The sequence below is a fragment of the Camponotus floridanus genome, unplaced genomic scaffold (genome assembly GCF_003227725.1).
Source record: "Camponotus floridanus strain SB8 unplaced genomic scaffold, Cflo_v7.5 scaffold16, whole genome shotgun sequence".
Lineage (NCBI taxonomy): Eukaryota > Metazoa > Arthropoda > Insecta > Hymenoptera > Formicidae > Camponotus > Camponotus floridanus.
Genome location: NW_020229281.1, coordinates 42,603 through 60,303, shown reverse-complemented (window position 1 = coordinate 60,303; position 17,701 = coordinate 42,603). Strand labels below are relative to the sequence as shown.

General features: G+C 28.2%; 1 protein-coding gene and 1 long non-coding RNA gene across 2 annotated transcripts; one reads left to right on the top strand and one right to left on the bottom strand.

Annotated features, from left to right (window-relative positions):
• Window positions 1-5,685: 5,685 nt before the first annotated feature.
• LOC105251301 (chromatin modification-related protein eaf-1-like) lies at window positions 5,686-17,206 on the bottom strand. Its single transcript, XM_020027532.2, has 3 exons — window positions 17,151-17,206; window positions 9,667-9,869; window positions 5,686-7,833 (listed from the first exon to the last, which is right to left on the bottom strand). The coding sequence occupies exons 1-3, from the start codon at window positions 17,170-17,172 to the stop codon at window positions 5,854-5,856; spliced, it is 2,205 nt and encodes a 734-aa protein (XP_019883091.2). The 5' UTR covers window positions 17,173-17,206; the 3' UTR covers window positions 5,686-5,853.
• Window positions 8,189-9,852, top strand: LOC109609988. The gene is made up of 3 exons (XR_002192548.2): window positions 8,189-8,552; window positions 8,641-8,713; window positions 9,675-9,852. It is a non-coding gene; the product is annotated as an uncharacterized LOC109609988 (long non-coding RNA).
• Window positions 17,207-17,701: the final 495 nt, after the last annotated feature.

Genomic DNA, 17,701 nt, shown 5'->3' with positions numbered 1-17,701 from the left:
TTTTATTTATAATTTAATTTTTAAAGTTTATTCGCTAGAGGTAAAATTACATGTATTTTTTTATGTATATGTGCACACACACACACACACACACACACACACACACACACACACACACACACACACACACACACACACACACACACACACACACACACACACACACACACACACACACACACACACACACACACACTTGCACGCACGCACGCGCACACACACATATACATACATTGTCGCAATATTATTTGCGAGCTAGTCCAGCATTATGTAGTATGCCATAGATTTTCTCTCTCGAAATTTTATCTGTTTCTCGATTGATTACCTGTAATAGCATGATAAGTAATAAAAAGTAAAAAGCTAGGCAAATTTGATTTGATTTAATTTCGATCCATTTAAAAATCAGACAAAAAGCAGCATGCAAAAAATAAACTATAGAAAATGTAGTGGGTAAATACATTTTTAAAATGTCTAAGTATTAGGAACAATTAAAAAAAATATAATTTTATTTAGAATTTAATTTTATAAAGTTTTAATTTTGTTTCTTTAATATTATATAAAAAGCAAAGAATTTAATAATGTAACTAATTTGTAGTTCTGGAGAATTGTGTAATATATGCAAAGTGTATTAAATTATTTTATTTTTTGTTTACTTATACTTATGATAATATTATAAAAAACGTTAATATATAAAAGTTTTCATACATGCACGCATGCAATATGTGTCTGTGTATATAATCCATATAATTTTTTATTATTACATAATTGATAATGTGAATAAAAGTAATATTACTACAAAACTGACAAAAGAATTATTTAACATTAAAAGTTGAACATTTAAAGTAATTCTATTTCTCGAAAGCTTTTAATCTAATAAAATAAACAAATAGCTAAAGGATTAATGATAAATGCATGTTAAATTTCATATAACAAGATAAATTATGGAAATGTTGTACCTGCATTTCTTTATCAATAAACCAAGATTCCTTAGCGAGATTAGCAGCAACGTTAGGATTTTTATAGAAATCATTTCGTAATTGATTAGGCAAATTATCTTCCATTGCAGAATTTATTAAAACAGCTGGATGAGTTAGCACTGTGTCTTGTATCACATTTTCGGGTGATACAAAATAGATTGGCATAGCTATGTAAGTTGACATTACACTAAACAAGATAATAACATTTATGTGGATAGTCATCATTTTTTTCAGCTACTTTCCTGTAAAATTAAAATGTTTTTACTCAAAGCAAACAATATACAATCTAATTGTAAGTAATAATAATTATTATTGAGATAAATATATATGATACCTAAAATATCATTCGATCTCTTTATCAAACATTGTCAATATATATATATATATATATATATATATATATATATAATATATTGAAAAATATAATATATATATATATAATTATATATATGTAATTATATATATATATGTGTATATATATATATATATATATATATATATAATATAATATATATATATATATATATATATATATATAATAAACTGATTTTCATCCAGTTTTAAGGCAGAGCCAGTATATTAATGTTTTAAAATACGATAGTGCAAATATTATACGTACAAATGAAATTGACTTTATAAAAAATAATTATGCAAAAATCGTTAGATTTTATACAAAGTATATAATTCACCTTTCAGACGTTACAGAAATTTATAATATTTTGCAATAATGTTGTATTTGTGTGCTTCATGCGTGTCTAACTGAGTTCAAGATCCGTGACAGCAAAGCTTATATACATCGTTACCGTTACTCGACCAGTCTTCTTGGAACGTGATTTAAAATTAAATCCGACGTCCCTTAGTCATTCACTAGTACAGAGACTACTTTTTTCGTGTTTACCTTCAAACAAGGTCATTAATCTTTCGTTAAACTGAGTCAAGGGTGACTATCCTTTTCAATCGTTGCTTTAATCAAATATCGAGTAAATGTAACATTCATCAAAATATTATAAATACATATATATATAAATTAGACATGATTGTTATGGCGTAATTAAATGTCGAAAGCATAAGATATAAAATCATATCATACACATATAATCATACACAATTTCAATGTTAACTATTTCGCACGTGATCGGAATTAAGTGTGATTTGAATCGGATTCATCTATTATATCTTTCTCGCAATCGAGAACTACATGTATGAATTTCAGCAAAATTGTTTTCTGGCATATATATTATAGTTTGTTATATATTATATTTAGTGCTTTATTGTATTATGCAATCAGAAACGGATTATCTGGCTCATTTGTTCTTTTTGTATATTGCATGTGGAATAATCATTACTACATTTACAAACTGTTTTAGAACTGTTATATATTCATTACTACATTTACAAACTGTTTAATAACTATTTTATAATAAAGAGACAGATATTTTGTAAATATATAAATGTAAAATTTTTGGCAGAATTATAATTACAACTTTTTAAAAGTTTTTTGTGTGTAATAAATATATTACATTTTTTACTTGTTTTTAATTGTTATAATTAAAAAGAATTACGTACATACATACTTACAGTAAAAAAATTTTAAGCGCGCGCATTTCACAATACTCATACACACACACACACACACACATTTATACATATAACGCGTATATTAATTTTTATTTATAAATTTACATGAAACGAATTTACACACATTAAAATATATAATGTAATGTAATTGATGCATTAAATGTTAACACACATTTTCATTTAATTATCTAAATGAACTTTAAATATTAAAGCGATTAGATTACAAGTAATCTAAACAATAAGAATTTTAAGATAATTTATCTCATTTTAAATTGCTTTTCTTATTTTTCATCAATATTTGATTGTAATTTTATTGAATGTATTATTTGTATTAATTGTAATTTTATTATGTGTATTAGTAACAAAAATAATTTTCTTACTGGAAATGAATTCTTGAATAATTGAAATAGAGAATAAGAGAATGGAATTACCTTGTATTATTGAGGTCAATGTTGTGACCTTACAAGTAACTAGTGACAGAGCGGTTACCCTTGTTGTTTAACGCAAAAGGTTTCAGAACATTTTTTAATATTTACTTGTTATTATAGATGTATAATAAGTCTATAGAATTTTTGAGAAAATATAGTATTTTAATTAAATCTTTTGAAACATTGTGTATTTGCAATATATTCATTATGTCTTTATTGTTACATTTTATGTTCATGTAGAGTATATTAACCAAAGCAGGATTATAATAAGATAAATGCAAAAAAGAAAAGAAAAAAATAAAGGAAAACTATAGATTTGAAAATATGTACAATCAATACATATATTAAATCAATACATATATGTACAATCAATACATATATTAAAAAATTTATTTTTCGCATGTTTTATTGCTTATTAGAGAAAAAATATTTTTTATTTATTACGACATAAAAAGCATAACATTCTAAATTACATATATTACTTGCGACAAAAATATAAATATTACTTTTTTATTAAAAAATATAATGAAATATATATAGTTTACGCTGAGAGAATACCTAATAATTTAGTTAAAATAAAATGTAAATTTATTTTTATCAAGATAATTTCTCTTCCTTCCTAAATTTATATTTACCTCACCTCCATTTTTTTCGTGAGTACTATTTGTTCTTGAAAAGCCTGAAACTTTCTTTTATTTTTTTTATATAAAAGAAAAGAAACAAGAGCATTACATGAACATTTAATTACTTTGAAAAAAATACAAAATTTGCAATATCTATAATTTAAATATATATATATATATATATATATATATATACATATATATACTAGTAAAAAGAAAATAGGGAACACTTTTTGAACTTTAAAAAAATTGGGCTATTTTCAAATTGCTGAAACTCGTTGAAAAATATTCTGCACTTGAAAATAGAATACATTGTTTAGTTCTTTAAAATTATGTATATTTTACACGCTGCAACTTGATAAAAAAATTTTTTCGAGAAATTCAACTCAAATTTCATAAACTACAATATTTTGCCTACAAAACGCTTTCTTGAAAATTTTCTTACAAATTTTTTTGACCCAGTAATATGATTTTGAAAATAAACCTGTACTTTTTAGATATGATGTCGATACTCAGCGAAAAATCATTGTAGACAAAAAATAAGAAAAGCATTTTGAGTCTTGAAATTTTAACTTTAACGCGTTATCGTTATTTTAAAAAAAATTTTTTATCTTCCTTGTTCTGTGCTTTAAAAAAGAACATTGTTTTGTTCCTTAAAATTACGTATAATATATTTAACACTCTGCAGTTTGATAAAAAAATTTTTCTCGAAAAATTAAACCCGAATTCTATAAACTACAACATTTTGTCTACAAAACACTTTTTTTTAAATTTTCCTACGAGTTTTTTTGACCGAGCTACATGATTTTGTTTTTAGATTATAGTCAAGTGCAGAATAAGAAAGGTAAACAAATTTTTTAAAACCACCAACTGCGCGTTAAAGTTGAAAAAAATTGTTTCCTATTTTTTTTGCCTAGTGTATATTTATTTATTTATTTATACGTATGAATGTATATATAATATGATGCATTAATAAAATAGTATTTTAAAATATCTTTTTGAAATAAATAAAATATCTTTTTGAAATTATTGGCATCATTTTTCATTTTGCAATTAGATTTTAATGATTAATTGTAGTAATGATAATGAAAATGATGAATAAATTGATATAATACATATATTTGTGATAATATGAATGACAAATAAGATTGTAAATCTTATCGTGCAATATTATCTAAATTATATCATAAAAATATAATAAAAACTTATTAAATTAGACTTTAATCTCATAATTTTCATAGATAAAAATTTTTAATCAAAAGATATATTGTAATAATTTTAATAAAAAAATATTTCTTGTAGCAAGTAGCATAGTAGTTTAATTACTTTCGTATTAATAAATATTTGAAGAAACGCATAAAAATCAAATATATGGTGAATATCGCGCATTCTACAAAGTAAAATTTTTAAACAATTTTTATTAGCTAAAATTCTATTTACAAAAAAATATAAATTAATAAAATTATTCGATTCAACCTCGGCGCACAAATAAATCTGTAATAATGTTGCGTAACATTTATTATAAAATCCTTCGATTATATGCTATTTTTTGTTATATATATATTCGCAACAAAATAAATTTGTAATTTATTCGCATTTTGCGTTATGTGTGTATGCGTATGTATGCATGCGCGTGCGTGCATGTGCGTATGTGTATCACACCGATTATTTTAGAATCTGTTGTAATGCAATTTTAGAAATACTTTATTTTATTTTTCAAAATTAGCGTAAATCTGCTTTCCGCTTTTCAATTTTTACAAAATATTAATTAACACAAAATATTAATAATCAATTTATATATAATTTATTCATAACATAATTTATAAATCTATCCAGGAATCATCGTTAGCGTTCAAGAAGAAAATTTTATGTACAAAATACATGGAACGTTTTCTTTTTTTTTATGAACTGAACCGTAAAACATTAAAAAATATATTAGAAGATAAATTATTAGTCGCAAAGTAATGAAGAAAATATTAAAATCAGCAATTGATATAAAAATAGACTTACAACAGTTCAAACACGCAAATAATAAAAATTAAAGAGAAAAAATTTTAGACAATTTTTCTTATAAAAATTATTTTTTTGACTTTCATGTATGTACTCGTTATTTTTTTTTTAATTTTGGACAAAAAGACAAAGATTATAGTACATGACACAAACAAATAAATTTCGAAAAAAGCAGCGAAAATAATTTGTAATGGTTTGCCATTACTGTCTAACAATGAAAGAAAGTTTACGCGACTATTACTCGTTACTCGTGAGTAATGGTTGCCTTGTACCAAAACTGGATTCCAAAGGCACCAAGTAAGTAACCTTTTCGCTAGTATTGATATTTTCCTGTTTGAGATCAGATGTATTCTTCCTAGTTGGTCTTCGAGGTCGTTGTACGACCTCCTCATACGCAATATATTCGGACCTAGCTATTGGCCGTTGTTTCTTCAAATAATATACGGCAGAAGAAGTATTTTCCGGCACGTAGCTTTGTTGCGTCGACTTAACTGTCTGAGGTATCGGAGTAACGCTATAACCGGCATTAATAAGGGCAGACAACTCTTCTTGATTTAGAGGCTGTTGATCTTTAGACGAAGGTATACGTACAACTTGAGGATTGTTTAGTTGCTCTTGATCGATAATCTCCTCGATGGTAAGAGATTTAACGGGTGATTTTTTCAAGAGACCCGATTGAGAAATGTAGACAGAAGATTGAGTTGGTGCAACTTTCAGTTTGTGTACCTGTCGAGGTTGATTGATAACAGGTTGGACATAAACTTGTTCTTCAATGCTAGAGTCGCCATTGGTGGACGTAGTAGTAGACTCTGGTTTAGTCACCGACCTAGGAGCATAAGTGGAGCCAGAAACCTGATACTTGTTTACGTCGTCATTGGTAAAATAATTATTGGGGGATGGAAGTTTAGGAGTAGTAGGTAGAAGATATTGAACGACTGGCGTGCCTTCGGGATCTACTTTCTTAGCCTCGGCCTGGGCTCTGGCAACCGCTAGAATCTCATTGTTAGCTTTAGCACGCGACTGTTGATAAACTTTATACAAAGCTTCGGCTTGAGCCTGTGCTAGCGCCTGCGCCTGAGCTTGGGCACGCAATTGATTTCTCTCAAAATTTAAAGCATCATGATGGGCTTTCTCCTGAGCTCTCACATGAGCCTGTTGCTGAGCTTCGACTTGGCGTATGGCATCAGCATGAGCCTTGTATTCAGCATCTGTTTGGAGTCTTCTGGCTTCGGCGGCTTCAGCAGCCGCTTGTGCCTTCAACTTAGCTTTATAAGCGGCTTCTGGATCCTTTGGTTCCAGCCGACCCTCGATATGAGCTTGTCCGGCCTCGCTGACGTGATCTCCTTGTTGAATCTGTTCTAAGGCGCTTTGCTGTTTGTATCTCTCGTGATCAATTCTAATCTGCTCCAGAGCGGCTTCGTGATGTTTTCGATATGACGCCTGGGCGATCTTTTGAAAAGCTAAAGCTTGCGCCTCGGCGTGGGCCTGAGCTCTAGCTTCCGCCTCGGCTTCAGTCTGAACATGCGCTTGATGGGGTTTCAGCTGAGCACCGTCATCTACATAATCGTATTGCGGAGACGGTCTGAAAGGCTGATCTTGAATATTCTTTGTCGCGTAATCTGCCGTCTGCGATGTTTGATACTGAAGCTGGATTGGTTGTTCGATCGACTGATATGTTGTTGCAACTCGTTGCTGCGGTGGATAACGTGGGGGTGGACTAGTCTCAATATGATATTGTTCGGGTAACTGAGATGCCGGTGTTGCCGTCGATTTAGTATATCCTTGTTGTGAATAGTCTCCTTTAGGTTGTGCAGAAATTAGGTTAAACTCTTGAGCCTGATTAGCAGATACCAATTGCAGCAATTCCTGCTCGAAAGTGCCTAATTTTGGTGGAGTGTAAGACTGTACTTGGTACGTAGATGCTCCGGACGGGCCGCGCGCCTGCTGCAATGCTACAGCACGATGTTGCGCGTCGATGTGTGTCTGAGGTTGCGATACGCCTTCGCCTTGAGTTAATGCTTGAGGATGCAACTGAGCTCTTGGTCTGGGAGGAACTACAGCAGGTTTGCGGTAATTATAATATGCCTGCTGCAATGCCTGTTGCTGTTTGGCATAAGCTGGAAGCGGCCTGCGTTGAGCCACATTATTCGAGCTTGTGTACGGCTGCGGTTCACTTCCGGTAAATTGTCGCAAAACAGCTAAATATTCGGGTGACAGCTGAAATTTAAAAAGTTTATTATTTTGGTGAAACATTTACGTAAGATAATGTACTAATTAACGATATAAAAGCAGACACAAAATGAAGTAATATAGCAAAGTAATATTAGCAAATTTTAAATAGATAAGTTATAAGTTATATATAGCTGAAGAAATTCAAAAATTAAGCAGGATATATAACAGATGGATAAAATAGCTATTCTGTAATATAGTCATTATCTCAAATGGACTTTCTTAAATATTGTATTTTAACTAAACATAAGAGTTAAAAGTAAATCAAAAGCGACGTAAACTTATAAGAAACAACAGAGATAGTTATTGTCGTTTGGTTGAATCTAAGTATTGAACTTGATTTTACAAGCAGACGGCAAGCGAATCATCGAAAATTATCGCTCCATGAAAGTATATTTGTGTGCACGTCGGCGCAACAGATGAGCCAATAATCGATAAAAAAGTTATGGTCATGAAAGTAAATCGTAACTTCTTGACTCATTGCACTATAACGCAAGGCCACGGATAAGATATTAATCGCGTTTGCTGCTTGATAAAATTGGAAATCTGCACTCGGTTATAAGTGGGTGTGGTTGTACTAGTACTGTCAGGTCAGAGCGATTAGAAGGCGTGTAAACTTGCTGAGTTATGCAAGCGAGTGATTGCATTCGAGTATACGGCATTGCCAAGCGATCATGAGCGTGATCGCGCGTAGGAAGTATTTAAAGGTATATGTCTCTTCTTTCTTCTCTCTCTTTTTAAATCGTAATACGATACAACATAATCTATAAAAATCTGCAAATATATTTGTTTTAGAGAGAGACCACTCGGAGAAAACATCGTTATATCGGGGCAACGTTGAATACATGTAATATAAGAACATTTACAGGTATCAATGAAATGTCTTCAGTTTTTTATAAAATTTTTACTCGTTTTTTGATTAGCTCAATTATGTATGTATATATTCATGCATATATATATATATATATATATATATATATATATATACACACACGCATATGTATAAATTATTTTACAGTAGTATCTTTATAGAAGAATAATATTGCGTGCTATAATGTTTTTCTTTAATTTCTTTAATTTCGTTGCAGTATACAAAACAATTTTCGAAAATGTAATACGTTACGTAACACAACTAGGAAAAATATAAAAGTAGGAAATATTTTTTTCTTTTGTTATACAAATTTTTAATATTATTTCAATTATAATTTAAAATATTATTCAATATTTCAACTGCTGATTGAATTGATTTCGACTGCTTTTGGTAAACTTCAATTTTATATATTAGATTTTTTAAATATCTCAATTGTTTATTTATTTTTATTCTTAAAATGCAGCACAAAATGTTTGTAACATTAATCGGATAGAGTAGTCTAATATTTCAAATTTACATGAGCTTAATCTTTTTTTGAAGAAAGATCACAAAGAGTTTAGGGAATATAGAGGCAGTCAACGTTTTATGAATCTTGTAGCATGGAACATACAATCTCTGGCTATTCTTAAAGTACTGGTGAAATGAAAATCCTCGTACAAGTAACGAAAGTAAGTCGAGTCATGACTACTATCACATTGCGTCAGAACGCCTAGATCTTGGAGGCGGACCTAGGCGTTCTACTCTGTGTATTGCCATTCCTAACAAGTACCATAGAAAAATGGTTTGTTCATGGCTAGTTAGTCAACACGTTAATGGATAATAGGCAATCAATAGTCATGGTTGACCGACAACAATGATACTGAATGTTCTATGAAATATTTAATGTTGAACATTTAACGATGAGATTAACCGCAACCGTTAAAATTTAATATAGTATCATTATTTCGTACCTCTCTAGAATCATCACCGTGCCGAATAATAAATTGGCTGGATGAAGGTTCATAAATGGAGCTATCGGAAACTGGTGATCTCTTAACAGGATCTTTGATGTCGATTTCCAACAGGACAATGTCATCGATGTTGGCCGATGATGATACTGTCTTTTTGGCGACATTAGCAATGGTTTCTTCTCCAACAGAGACTGTCAAGAGACCTTAAACATTATAATAGATAAAAAGAGTGAAAAATGAGATAAGAGAGGCAAGCAGAGAAATAGCGCCTCTTTTTTGCATTAAAATATTATTCATTTAATTGAAAGAGTTGCTTTATCCAAATAAATTTTCCTTCCTCATTAACAAATGTATCTCTCGTAAAAAAAAATATATATATGTATATATATATATATATATATATATATAATAAAAAAAATATATAAAAATATATTTTTTATTGACATCTCGTTTGCATGGCATAGAATGCGTTCATTTGAGGATTCTCTTAGTGTGTATTGCATAAAATGTCAAATTCTATTCAAATTCTATTCAATATTGTCTTGAAATTCGAATGTGATCGTCGAATAATTGAACGTGGAAGTGGCTTTTATATCGTTCTGCTTGACCGCGAGTGTTCAGAATAGAGCTGGGAAAGCAATGCAGAGAAAGTTACAGTTAAACGTGCACTCGACAAACTCTTCCCACGGATTTTGCTTTCAATGTTTTCAAGCGTCTCGTCATCGTTGAAAGAAATAAAGATCAATATGTTAAATTTATAAATAGTTTGTTCATAAATTGTGAAATACATTATATTTAGCACATTATATATAACATTTAATTTTTAAGCGTTTTCTTCATTAATATAACAGTAAATATTTTTATATTGTGCACATTTCTATATTGTCTGTGACAAAACATATTATGAGAAATTATTTACATTTAAATTACATTAATTAAGATTTGTCAGATTTTAAGCTTGATACACATACATCGCTATTTTGTGTGTGTGTGTGTGTGTGTGTGTGTGTGTACATATATATATATATATATATATATGTACAGGGAGTAGATAAAATAATAACCTGAAAACCTGAAAAATATACTATATATATTTATTTATTAATAAGGGGCATTTGCCTTTAATACAGCTCAATTCTCCTTGGAATAGAATTCTACAATTTTTGAATAGTCTCCAGTGGAATATTATCCCATTCTTTTATCAAAATATCTATCAATTGTTTCAGAGAGGACGAGAAGGATATCCGTTTCTCACTCTCTTTTCCAAAACTATCTACAGTGGTTCGATGATGTTTAAATCGGATAATTATGTCAGAAAACATGTTGAAGTTCATTTTGACGCTGCTTTAAGCCAAGACTAAAGTTCTCTAGCTGTGTGTAGGTGCTGTGTGCGTCATCATATTGAAAAATGACATTATATTTAATAGAAGAATGGGACAATATTTCATTAAAAAATATGAAAGAATAGAATATATATTAAAAAATTGAATGATTCTATTCTAAGAAGAATTGAAGCTGTATTAAAGACGAATGTCTAATATCTTATTAATAAACAAATATTATTTTAATATTTATTTTTCAGATATTCTCATTACTTTGTCTATCTGCTGTATGTATATATATATTATATATATTGAATGCATATTATTACTTCGTATAATAGCAAAAATAATTAAGCAATATAAAGAATTTCTTTTTTAATTTTTCTTTATAAAGACGATTTTTAATTGAAATTGTAAATCATTAATGTAAAAATAAAAAATAAGTGTTCACTTACAAGTACTTAAAATTTACAAAGAATGATTAATCATTAATAAATGTTTTCTGGCTAGTTTAAATAAACTCTTTTCTAATTAATTTAATAAATTGCATAATTATAAAATTATCAATATGTGACACTTTCTCATGATGTGTTTTAATCTTTTTTAAAAAAGTTTTTAAAAAATTATTTTAATATTTTTAATGCTGATTAAATGTTTTCCATTTAGCGATACAAGTCAACACAAGCGTCATTCTGTTCTTTTTCAAAATCAGTGAACAAAGATAAATGAAAAGCTCGCTAAATGGAAAGTATCTATTAAAGGCTAAATCCATTAAATCAAATTTTAATTAATTTTCCACAAAATTTGATATATGTATAATTAAAAAGACGTTTCTGTGACGTAAAAAGATAAAAAAATAAACAGTTTTAATTAATCAATATATATATATATGTGTGTGTGTGTGTGTGTGTGTGTGTGTGTGTGTTCAAAATTTTTATTATAAAAACGAATATGTATTACACCAAATTTTTCAAAGATTTTATTATAAAAATATAATATAATTAGAGAGAAAAAGCACACATCTCGTAGTATTGTTCTTATTTCCGTAACTACTACGTTTGGACGCGATCGTGCAGATCCTTTTGAAATTACTTAACAGAGGAAAGCGCATACGCAGTCTGGTCAGCTTTCCTTCCTTTGTTAGTCTGTGAGATTCCGCGGATGTGAGTAATTTTTCCTGCGTTGAGTAATACTACGTACGCGTCCTTAGGTGGAAGGTGCGGTTAAGTAATATCCGTCATTCCGCGAGCGCGCGCCGGCACGATTAACAAATCTTACCTAATTAACGCTTCGCGGATTTTGCATCTCTGCTGTGAAAATGTTAATTATAACCATTGCAGATAGCAATTTATTTAATACGAAAATATTCTATTTTCTGCTGTACTATCTTTTTCTGTTATATTCTGTAACCAGAATTCAAAAATTGGAAAATCTATTTTGTATATGTACAGTATGTATATTTGTATAAAGTATATTTTAATCTTTCATCTAATATTATTCGATAATGATATTATTATATTACTCTAATTACTTCAGCATTTTTATATATTATTGTACTATCAAAATTTTGTTAGATATCTATTTATTATATACAAAATTAATGCGTTGGGTTAATATGTTTTTGTTTTTAATAATTATCAAAAAGTACACAATTTTTAAAAACTTGTGATAATAATTATCAAATTACATAATTTTTAAAAAATAAAGAGCAAAACGCTTTAAATGAGCAAAAATGATTTTTTTAGCGAGAATTGAAATATAAAAATGTTCAATACCAACAATCAACGAATTATAAATATTTTATACTAATAGTTTATATGCATATCTTAAACAGATCTTTATATCAGCATTGTCTTTACATCTTAAACAAGACTATATAGAATTTATTACAAAAATATTTTTTTAGCCTTATAATTAATAAACTATGGCTTGGACATTGCTCTAATTGGATCTTGTCATATTGGACAATTGTAAGATTGATATATGATAACGTATCGAGAGAAAAAATATATTTTCTAATTAACGAACTCTTTCTCTCTCGGTAGAGCTCCCACATAAAAATATTAATTATCTGACCTCCTTTGCGCTTCAAACCATTATATTTGCGTAACATCGGAAATGCGGTCTAATGTTCTCATTGTGCACATGAGAAGAGTACAGCCATGTACAAAGTCAGAACTTTCTATGCCTTTTTTCTTTACTTCTCTCTCTCTTTCTTTCTCTCTTTCTTTCTTTCTCCATTTCCTGCTTGCTTCCTCCCGCTTTTCTTTTCCATCTTTCTTTACTTATAATTCATATGATACCGCATTATATTTAAATAATAATTATATCTAAGAATAATGATTTCATTGACAATGTATATAATGTAAAAGTTGTAAATCTTTTACGATTACGTGTTTATGTATCTTAAAGTTTGCATAAAAACATGTATCTTAGTGTTAAATTAAATTATGTATTTGCCATAACGTATTACATTAATTATTCATCGATTTTAAAAACAGATGTACGGAGATAACTTATTGGCTTATATTTATTGGCTTATATATATATATATATATAAGCCAATAAATATAATTATATATATATATATATATATTAGCCAATAATATAATTTTATATATATATAATTAAAAATAATGATATGTAGTCTTGTAAGAAAGCAAGAAAGCAATACAAATATATCTATAGAAATATTGACGCTTTAGATTACATCAATATACATGCAAATTTAATACTTTTTTAAAGAAATTTGGAATCGCTAATTTTTTTCTCCTTTTTGTTTAATTGATACAATATAATTATCATTAAATAAATGTTTGATCAACATTGTATGAACACGTGTCGTCTCTCAAAACCATGGCATTAGAGTCAATCTGTTCGAACTATGTCGGATAAGAAATGAAATTAGTTAGGTGCAATTGGAACAATGCGAAATTCGACATTTCATTTTCGGATACTTTTTCTTGTATGTACAATTGAATTGACATAAAGATATTTCTCAAGACAGTATAATATTTTGATTTTATTATGGCAAAGAAATGTCTAGATAAATATTCTATTAAATTTTATATTTTAAAATAGCATTCTTTTTAAATTGAATCTTGCAAATAGATGACTAGGGAAAAAAGTTAATTAAAAATTGATTTTAGAAAAATTTTTATTATATAGAAGAATATCTAATAAAATTCAACGTACAAGATAAGAGATATATTATATACTTATCAAATCTCTCTCTCTCCATTTTTTATATTCTTTATTTATGTTCAATATTTTGTATAATGCGAAATGTTGAAACATACTAATAATAGTCTTTAATGATTCAAAATAAAATATAAAAGAAATCTTTATACTTCATAAAAGTTTCATATTTTAATAGGTAAATAAACTATGTTGCTTATCTAAATATTTTATAAGATTGGATGAACAAAAAGAAAAGTATGTTTAAAAAACAAAAATTGTGAAATAGCCTTGACTGAAATATTCTAAAAATGGTATACGTAGAGCGTTGCATCAACATATATTGTCGTATATTATTACTAACAGTTTTCACTTTTCGTTCTAGCTTTCGTTCTAGCTACGCGCAGACTTCCGTCTCAATTACGGGTTACCGTACATTACTCACACATATCTGGCTCGCTCGAATAATATGTGTGTGTGTTTGTGTGTGTAAATATATAAGTGGTATATGAGAGTTACGTCCATAGCTTCAATATTTAATTTTTTTACGTACATTACCTTGACATAAAACAACAATATGAAAAAAAATTTTAAATATATTTTCATACTTAATAAAATTTCCATTTCTAATCATACTTATAATTATACTTGTGTATGAAAGTACCTTCCTTTCTACTACTTTCAATTTGCAAGCTGGTTGCTGTAACCATAGTAACCGAATTGTGAATTGGTTAGAAAGGTGATACCATTCGTTTGCAATACATTTGATGCGGATTTCTCAATCGATGGCGATACAAGCATAAGATTTTTTGTCCTTGTCATGCCATATTTATGATATATATTGATGATATATATATTATAAATAATATTTTGCTAGTAAGTATTAAAAAATTTTTTAAATAAATATATACATTTTAATTTTAAATATAAGCTATATTTACAAATTCAAGAATATTGAATGATATCAATTTGAGATACACATACGCATATGTGTATCTTGCTATTCTCATAATACCGCGTCGACATGAAAAATATATAGAAAGTAAATGTTTCTTAAGTTTTCTTGTCGTGAAAAATCATGAAATATGAATTGAAATTTTTATTCTATATAAAGAAATTGTGAGCGCGCGCGCACAGAGAGAGAGAGAGAGAGAGAGAGAGAGAGAGAGAGAGAGAGAGAGAGAGAGAGAGAGAGAGGAAGATAACTTCCGGCTTTATGTGCAATCATCATTACATACATCTTTTCAAAGGTGAGAAAATCCGATAATCTTACATTATGAGAAAGATGATTTGTATCGATGTCATGAAAGAATTATGAAAAAACTCATAAAAAAGAATAAAACTATGGAACAAAACGTATCGAGTAGAAATTGAAAGGTTGCTGTATGCAATCTCTGTGAACGTATATCAAAAGAATAACTTTCTATTAATTTAACATTGTCGAGATATATTGCTACAGTTGAGCATAGTAATTATATTGTATTAAGATTAATTAAAATTCGATAATATTTCAGTTACTTCTGTGTTAGTTCGGTGGATATATTAATAGAGAAGAATAGTGATGTATTAATGCAAACTTATTATATATATGTATATAAATAATGTTGTAAAAAATTTTATTAACTGTAAAATAATTCCACTGATTTTATAAATTATAAATTTTACAAATCTTAAAATATGAGAAGACGTAGATGATTTTTGGAATCTATAAATGAAAACTTTACTATGTAAAGTGTAATGCTAATTTTACATAAGTATAATGCATACACCGGAAGTACAATTGGCCAATAACCTGGAAAGTTAATATAATTCACTAATCATTTATCATACATTTATACATCTTTGACTTTCATTATAATTGAATTGAATCAGCTATCACTTACAAATTTTAAAAACGGATTGACTATTATCGAATAAAAAATGCCGATATCCATTTTTGTAAAGTTTTCTTTCATCATGCATTATTTTTCATTTACAGAACTTCTGTATCAAGTAAAATGTATAAAGTATTAATTATTAACATAATTTTTAAAATATTAAAATTATGTTTATACACACACACGCCCGTACGCGTGCGCGCGCGTGTTTATTTTAATTCAAGATTATATTATCAATGTATCAAAATTTAAACATACATATACACGCAAACATATAATTTTTAATTTAAAATTGACAATCATTGCGTTAGCTATGCCACAGTTAATAAATTTTAACATTAAAAGACGATCTGAAACGATCGCCCGTTATTTTTGTAGTTTTTAGTTTGAAATAAATCAACAATTTTATATATATATATATATACATATATATATATATATATATATGATAAAAAGGAAGTGTTATTTTTTCGCTGCGCTCCAACTACGGCGCTGTAGCTCTTATGGGTCAATTTTGATTTATTTATTTGAGCTAAATTCCTAACTATTAATTTTAAATTCTAACAGTTTATATATATATATTTATATATATATTTATATATATATATATATATATATATTTATTTATATGTCTTAATAAAACGTGTTTAATATATTTACAAGTACAAAACATACAAAATTTTTATAATATAAGTGGTACATAAAATCTCTGCAAAAGGTTTATCTACGTAACCAATTTTAACTAAAAATACATTTGAAACGTACATATATAATTTTTATAAAAAAATGTAAAAGCAAAGTTTGCGAATTTCTTGTACTTTTCATGTATAAAAAACACTATAAAAAAGAATCCGAATATATTTTTCAAACTTTTCGCAAAAGCTTTCATTTAATAGCAGATCCATTTTTTTCGCACAAAGCTCACATATACGCTTCATAATAAGAAACACACGCGTAAAATATCGTCGCACACTTATCATACACTTTGCAAAGTATTGTTCACAGGAAAGATGAAAAAAACAGTAAAAACAATGAATCATAAGCACTTTTATAGAAAAATAGCCTACAAAAAAATTTTATTCTCCTTTCGTTAATATATTGCACTCACCTGTAAAAATAAGCAGCCACATGGTGAGAGCAAATAAGTGACAGAGCGTTGAGGGAATGTTGAGTAAATGTGAATTTCTAGTGGCTTTATAGACCGAGGAGAAAGGCCGTGCCTACAATCCGGATTAGGTGGGGTTCTCCTATCCGTCACTTTTCCATGGCATGTTGTGCACTCAAGTGCACATTATTATATATGCAGGCCCGGCAATAGAGCCTTCTTCATTTTCATCAGCTTCAATTATCAGACGCACACTTGAAAAATTTTAACCGAAATTACTTTTGTTATGAAATGCGAAATGTAACGATGAGTGTTAACGAGTGATCGCTAGTATTAAAGACCAATGCAGTAAATAATAAAATAATACTTAATGTAGATATACTTAAATAATATTTAACGTAGATGTGTAATTTCACGATTCTTCTTGTTTGATTTTTAAAATTGCTTAATGTCTAGAATTATTTTACAATTATATTAAGCATTATATGATTGCATCCATCTGCAGACGTTTCTTATAACGCGCATCATATGTTGTATAAATTCACGTTGTATAT

What these genes read in the sequence shown, in the direction of transcription:
- LOC105251301 (XM_020027532.2), bottom strand. Translation starts at nt 17,172, where the DNA reads ATGTGGCTGCTTATTTTTACAG. An exon ending in GTGGCTGCTTATTTTTACAG is followed by an intron (nt 9,870 to 17,150) that starts GTGAGTGCAATA and finishes ATAATGTTTAAG; the next exon opens with GTCTCTTGACAGTCTCTGTT. An exon ending in ACGGTGATGATTCTAGAGAG is followed by an intron (nt 7,834 to 9,666) that starts GTACGAAATAAT and finishes TTTAAATTTCAG; the next exon opens with CTGTCACCCGAATATTTAGC.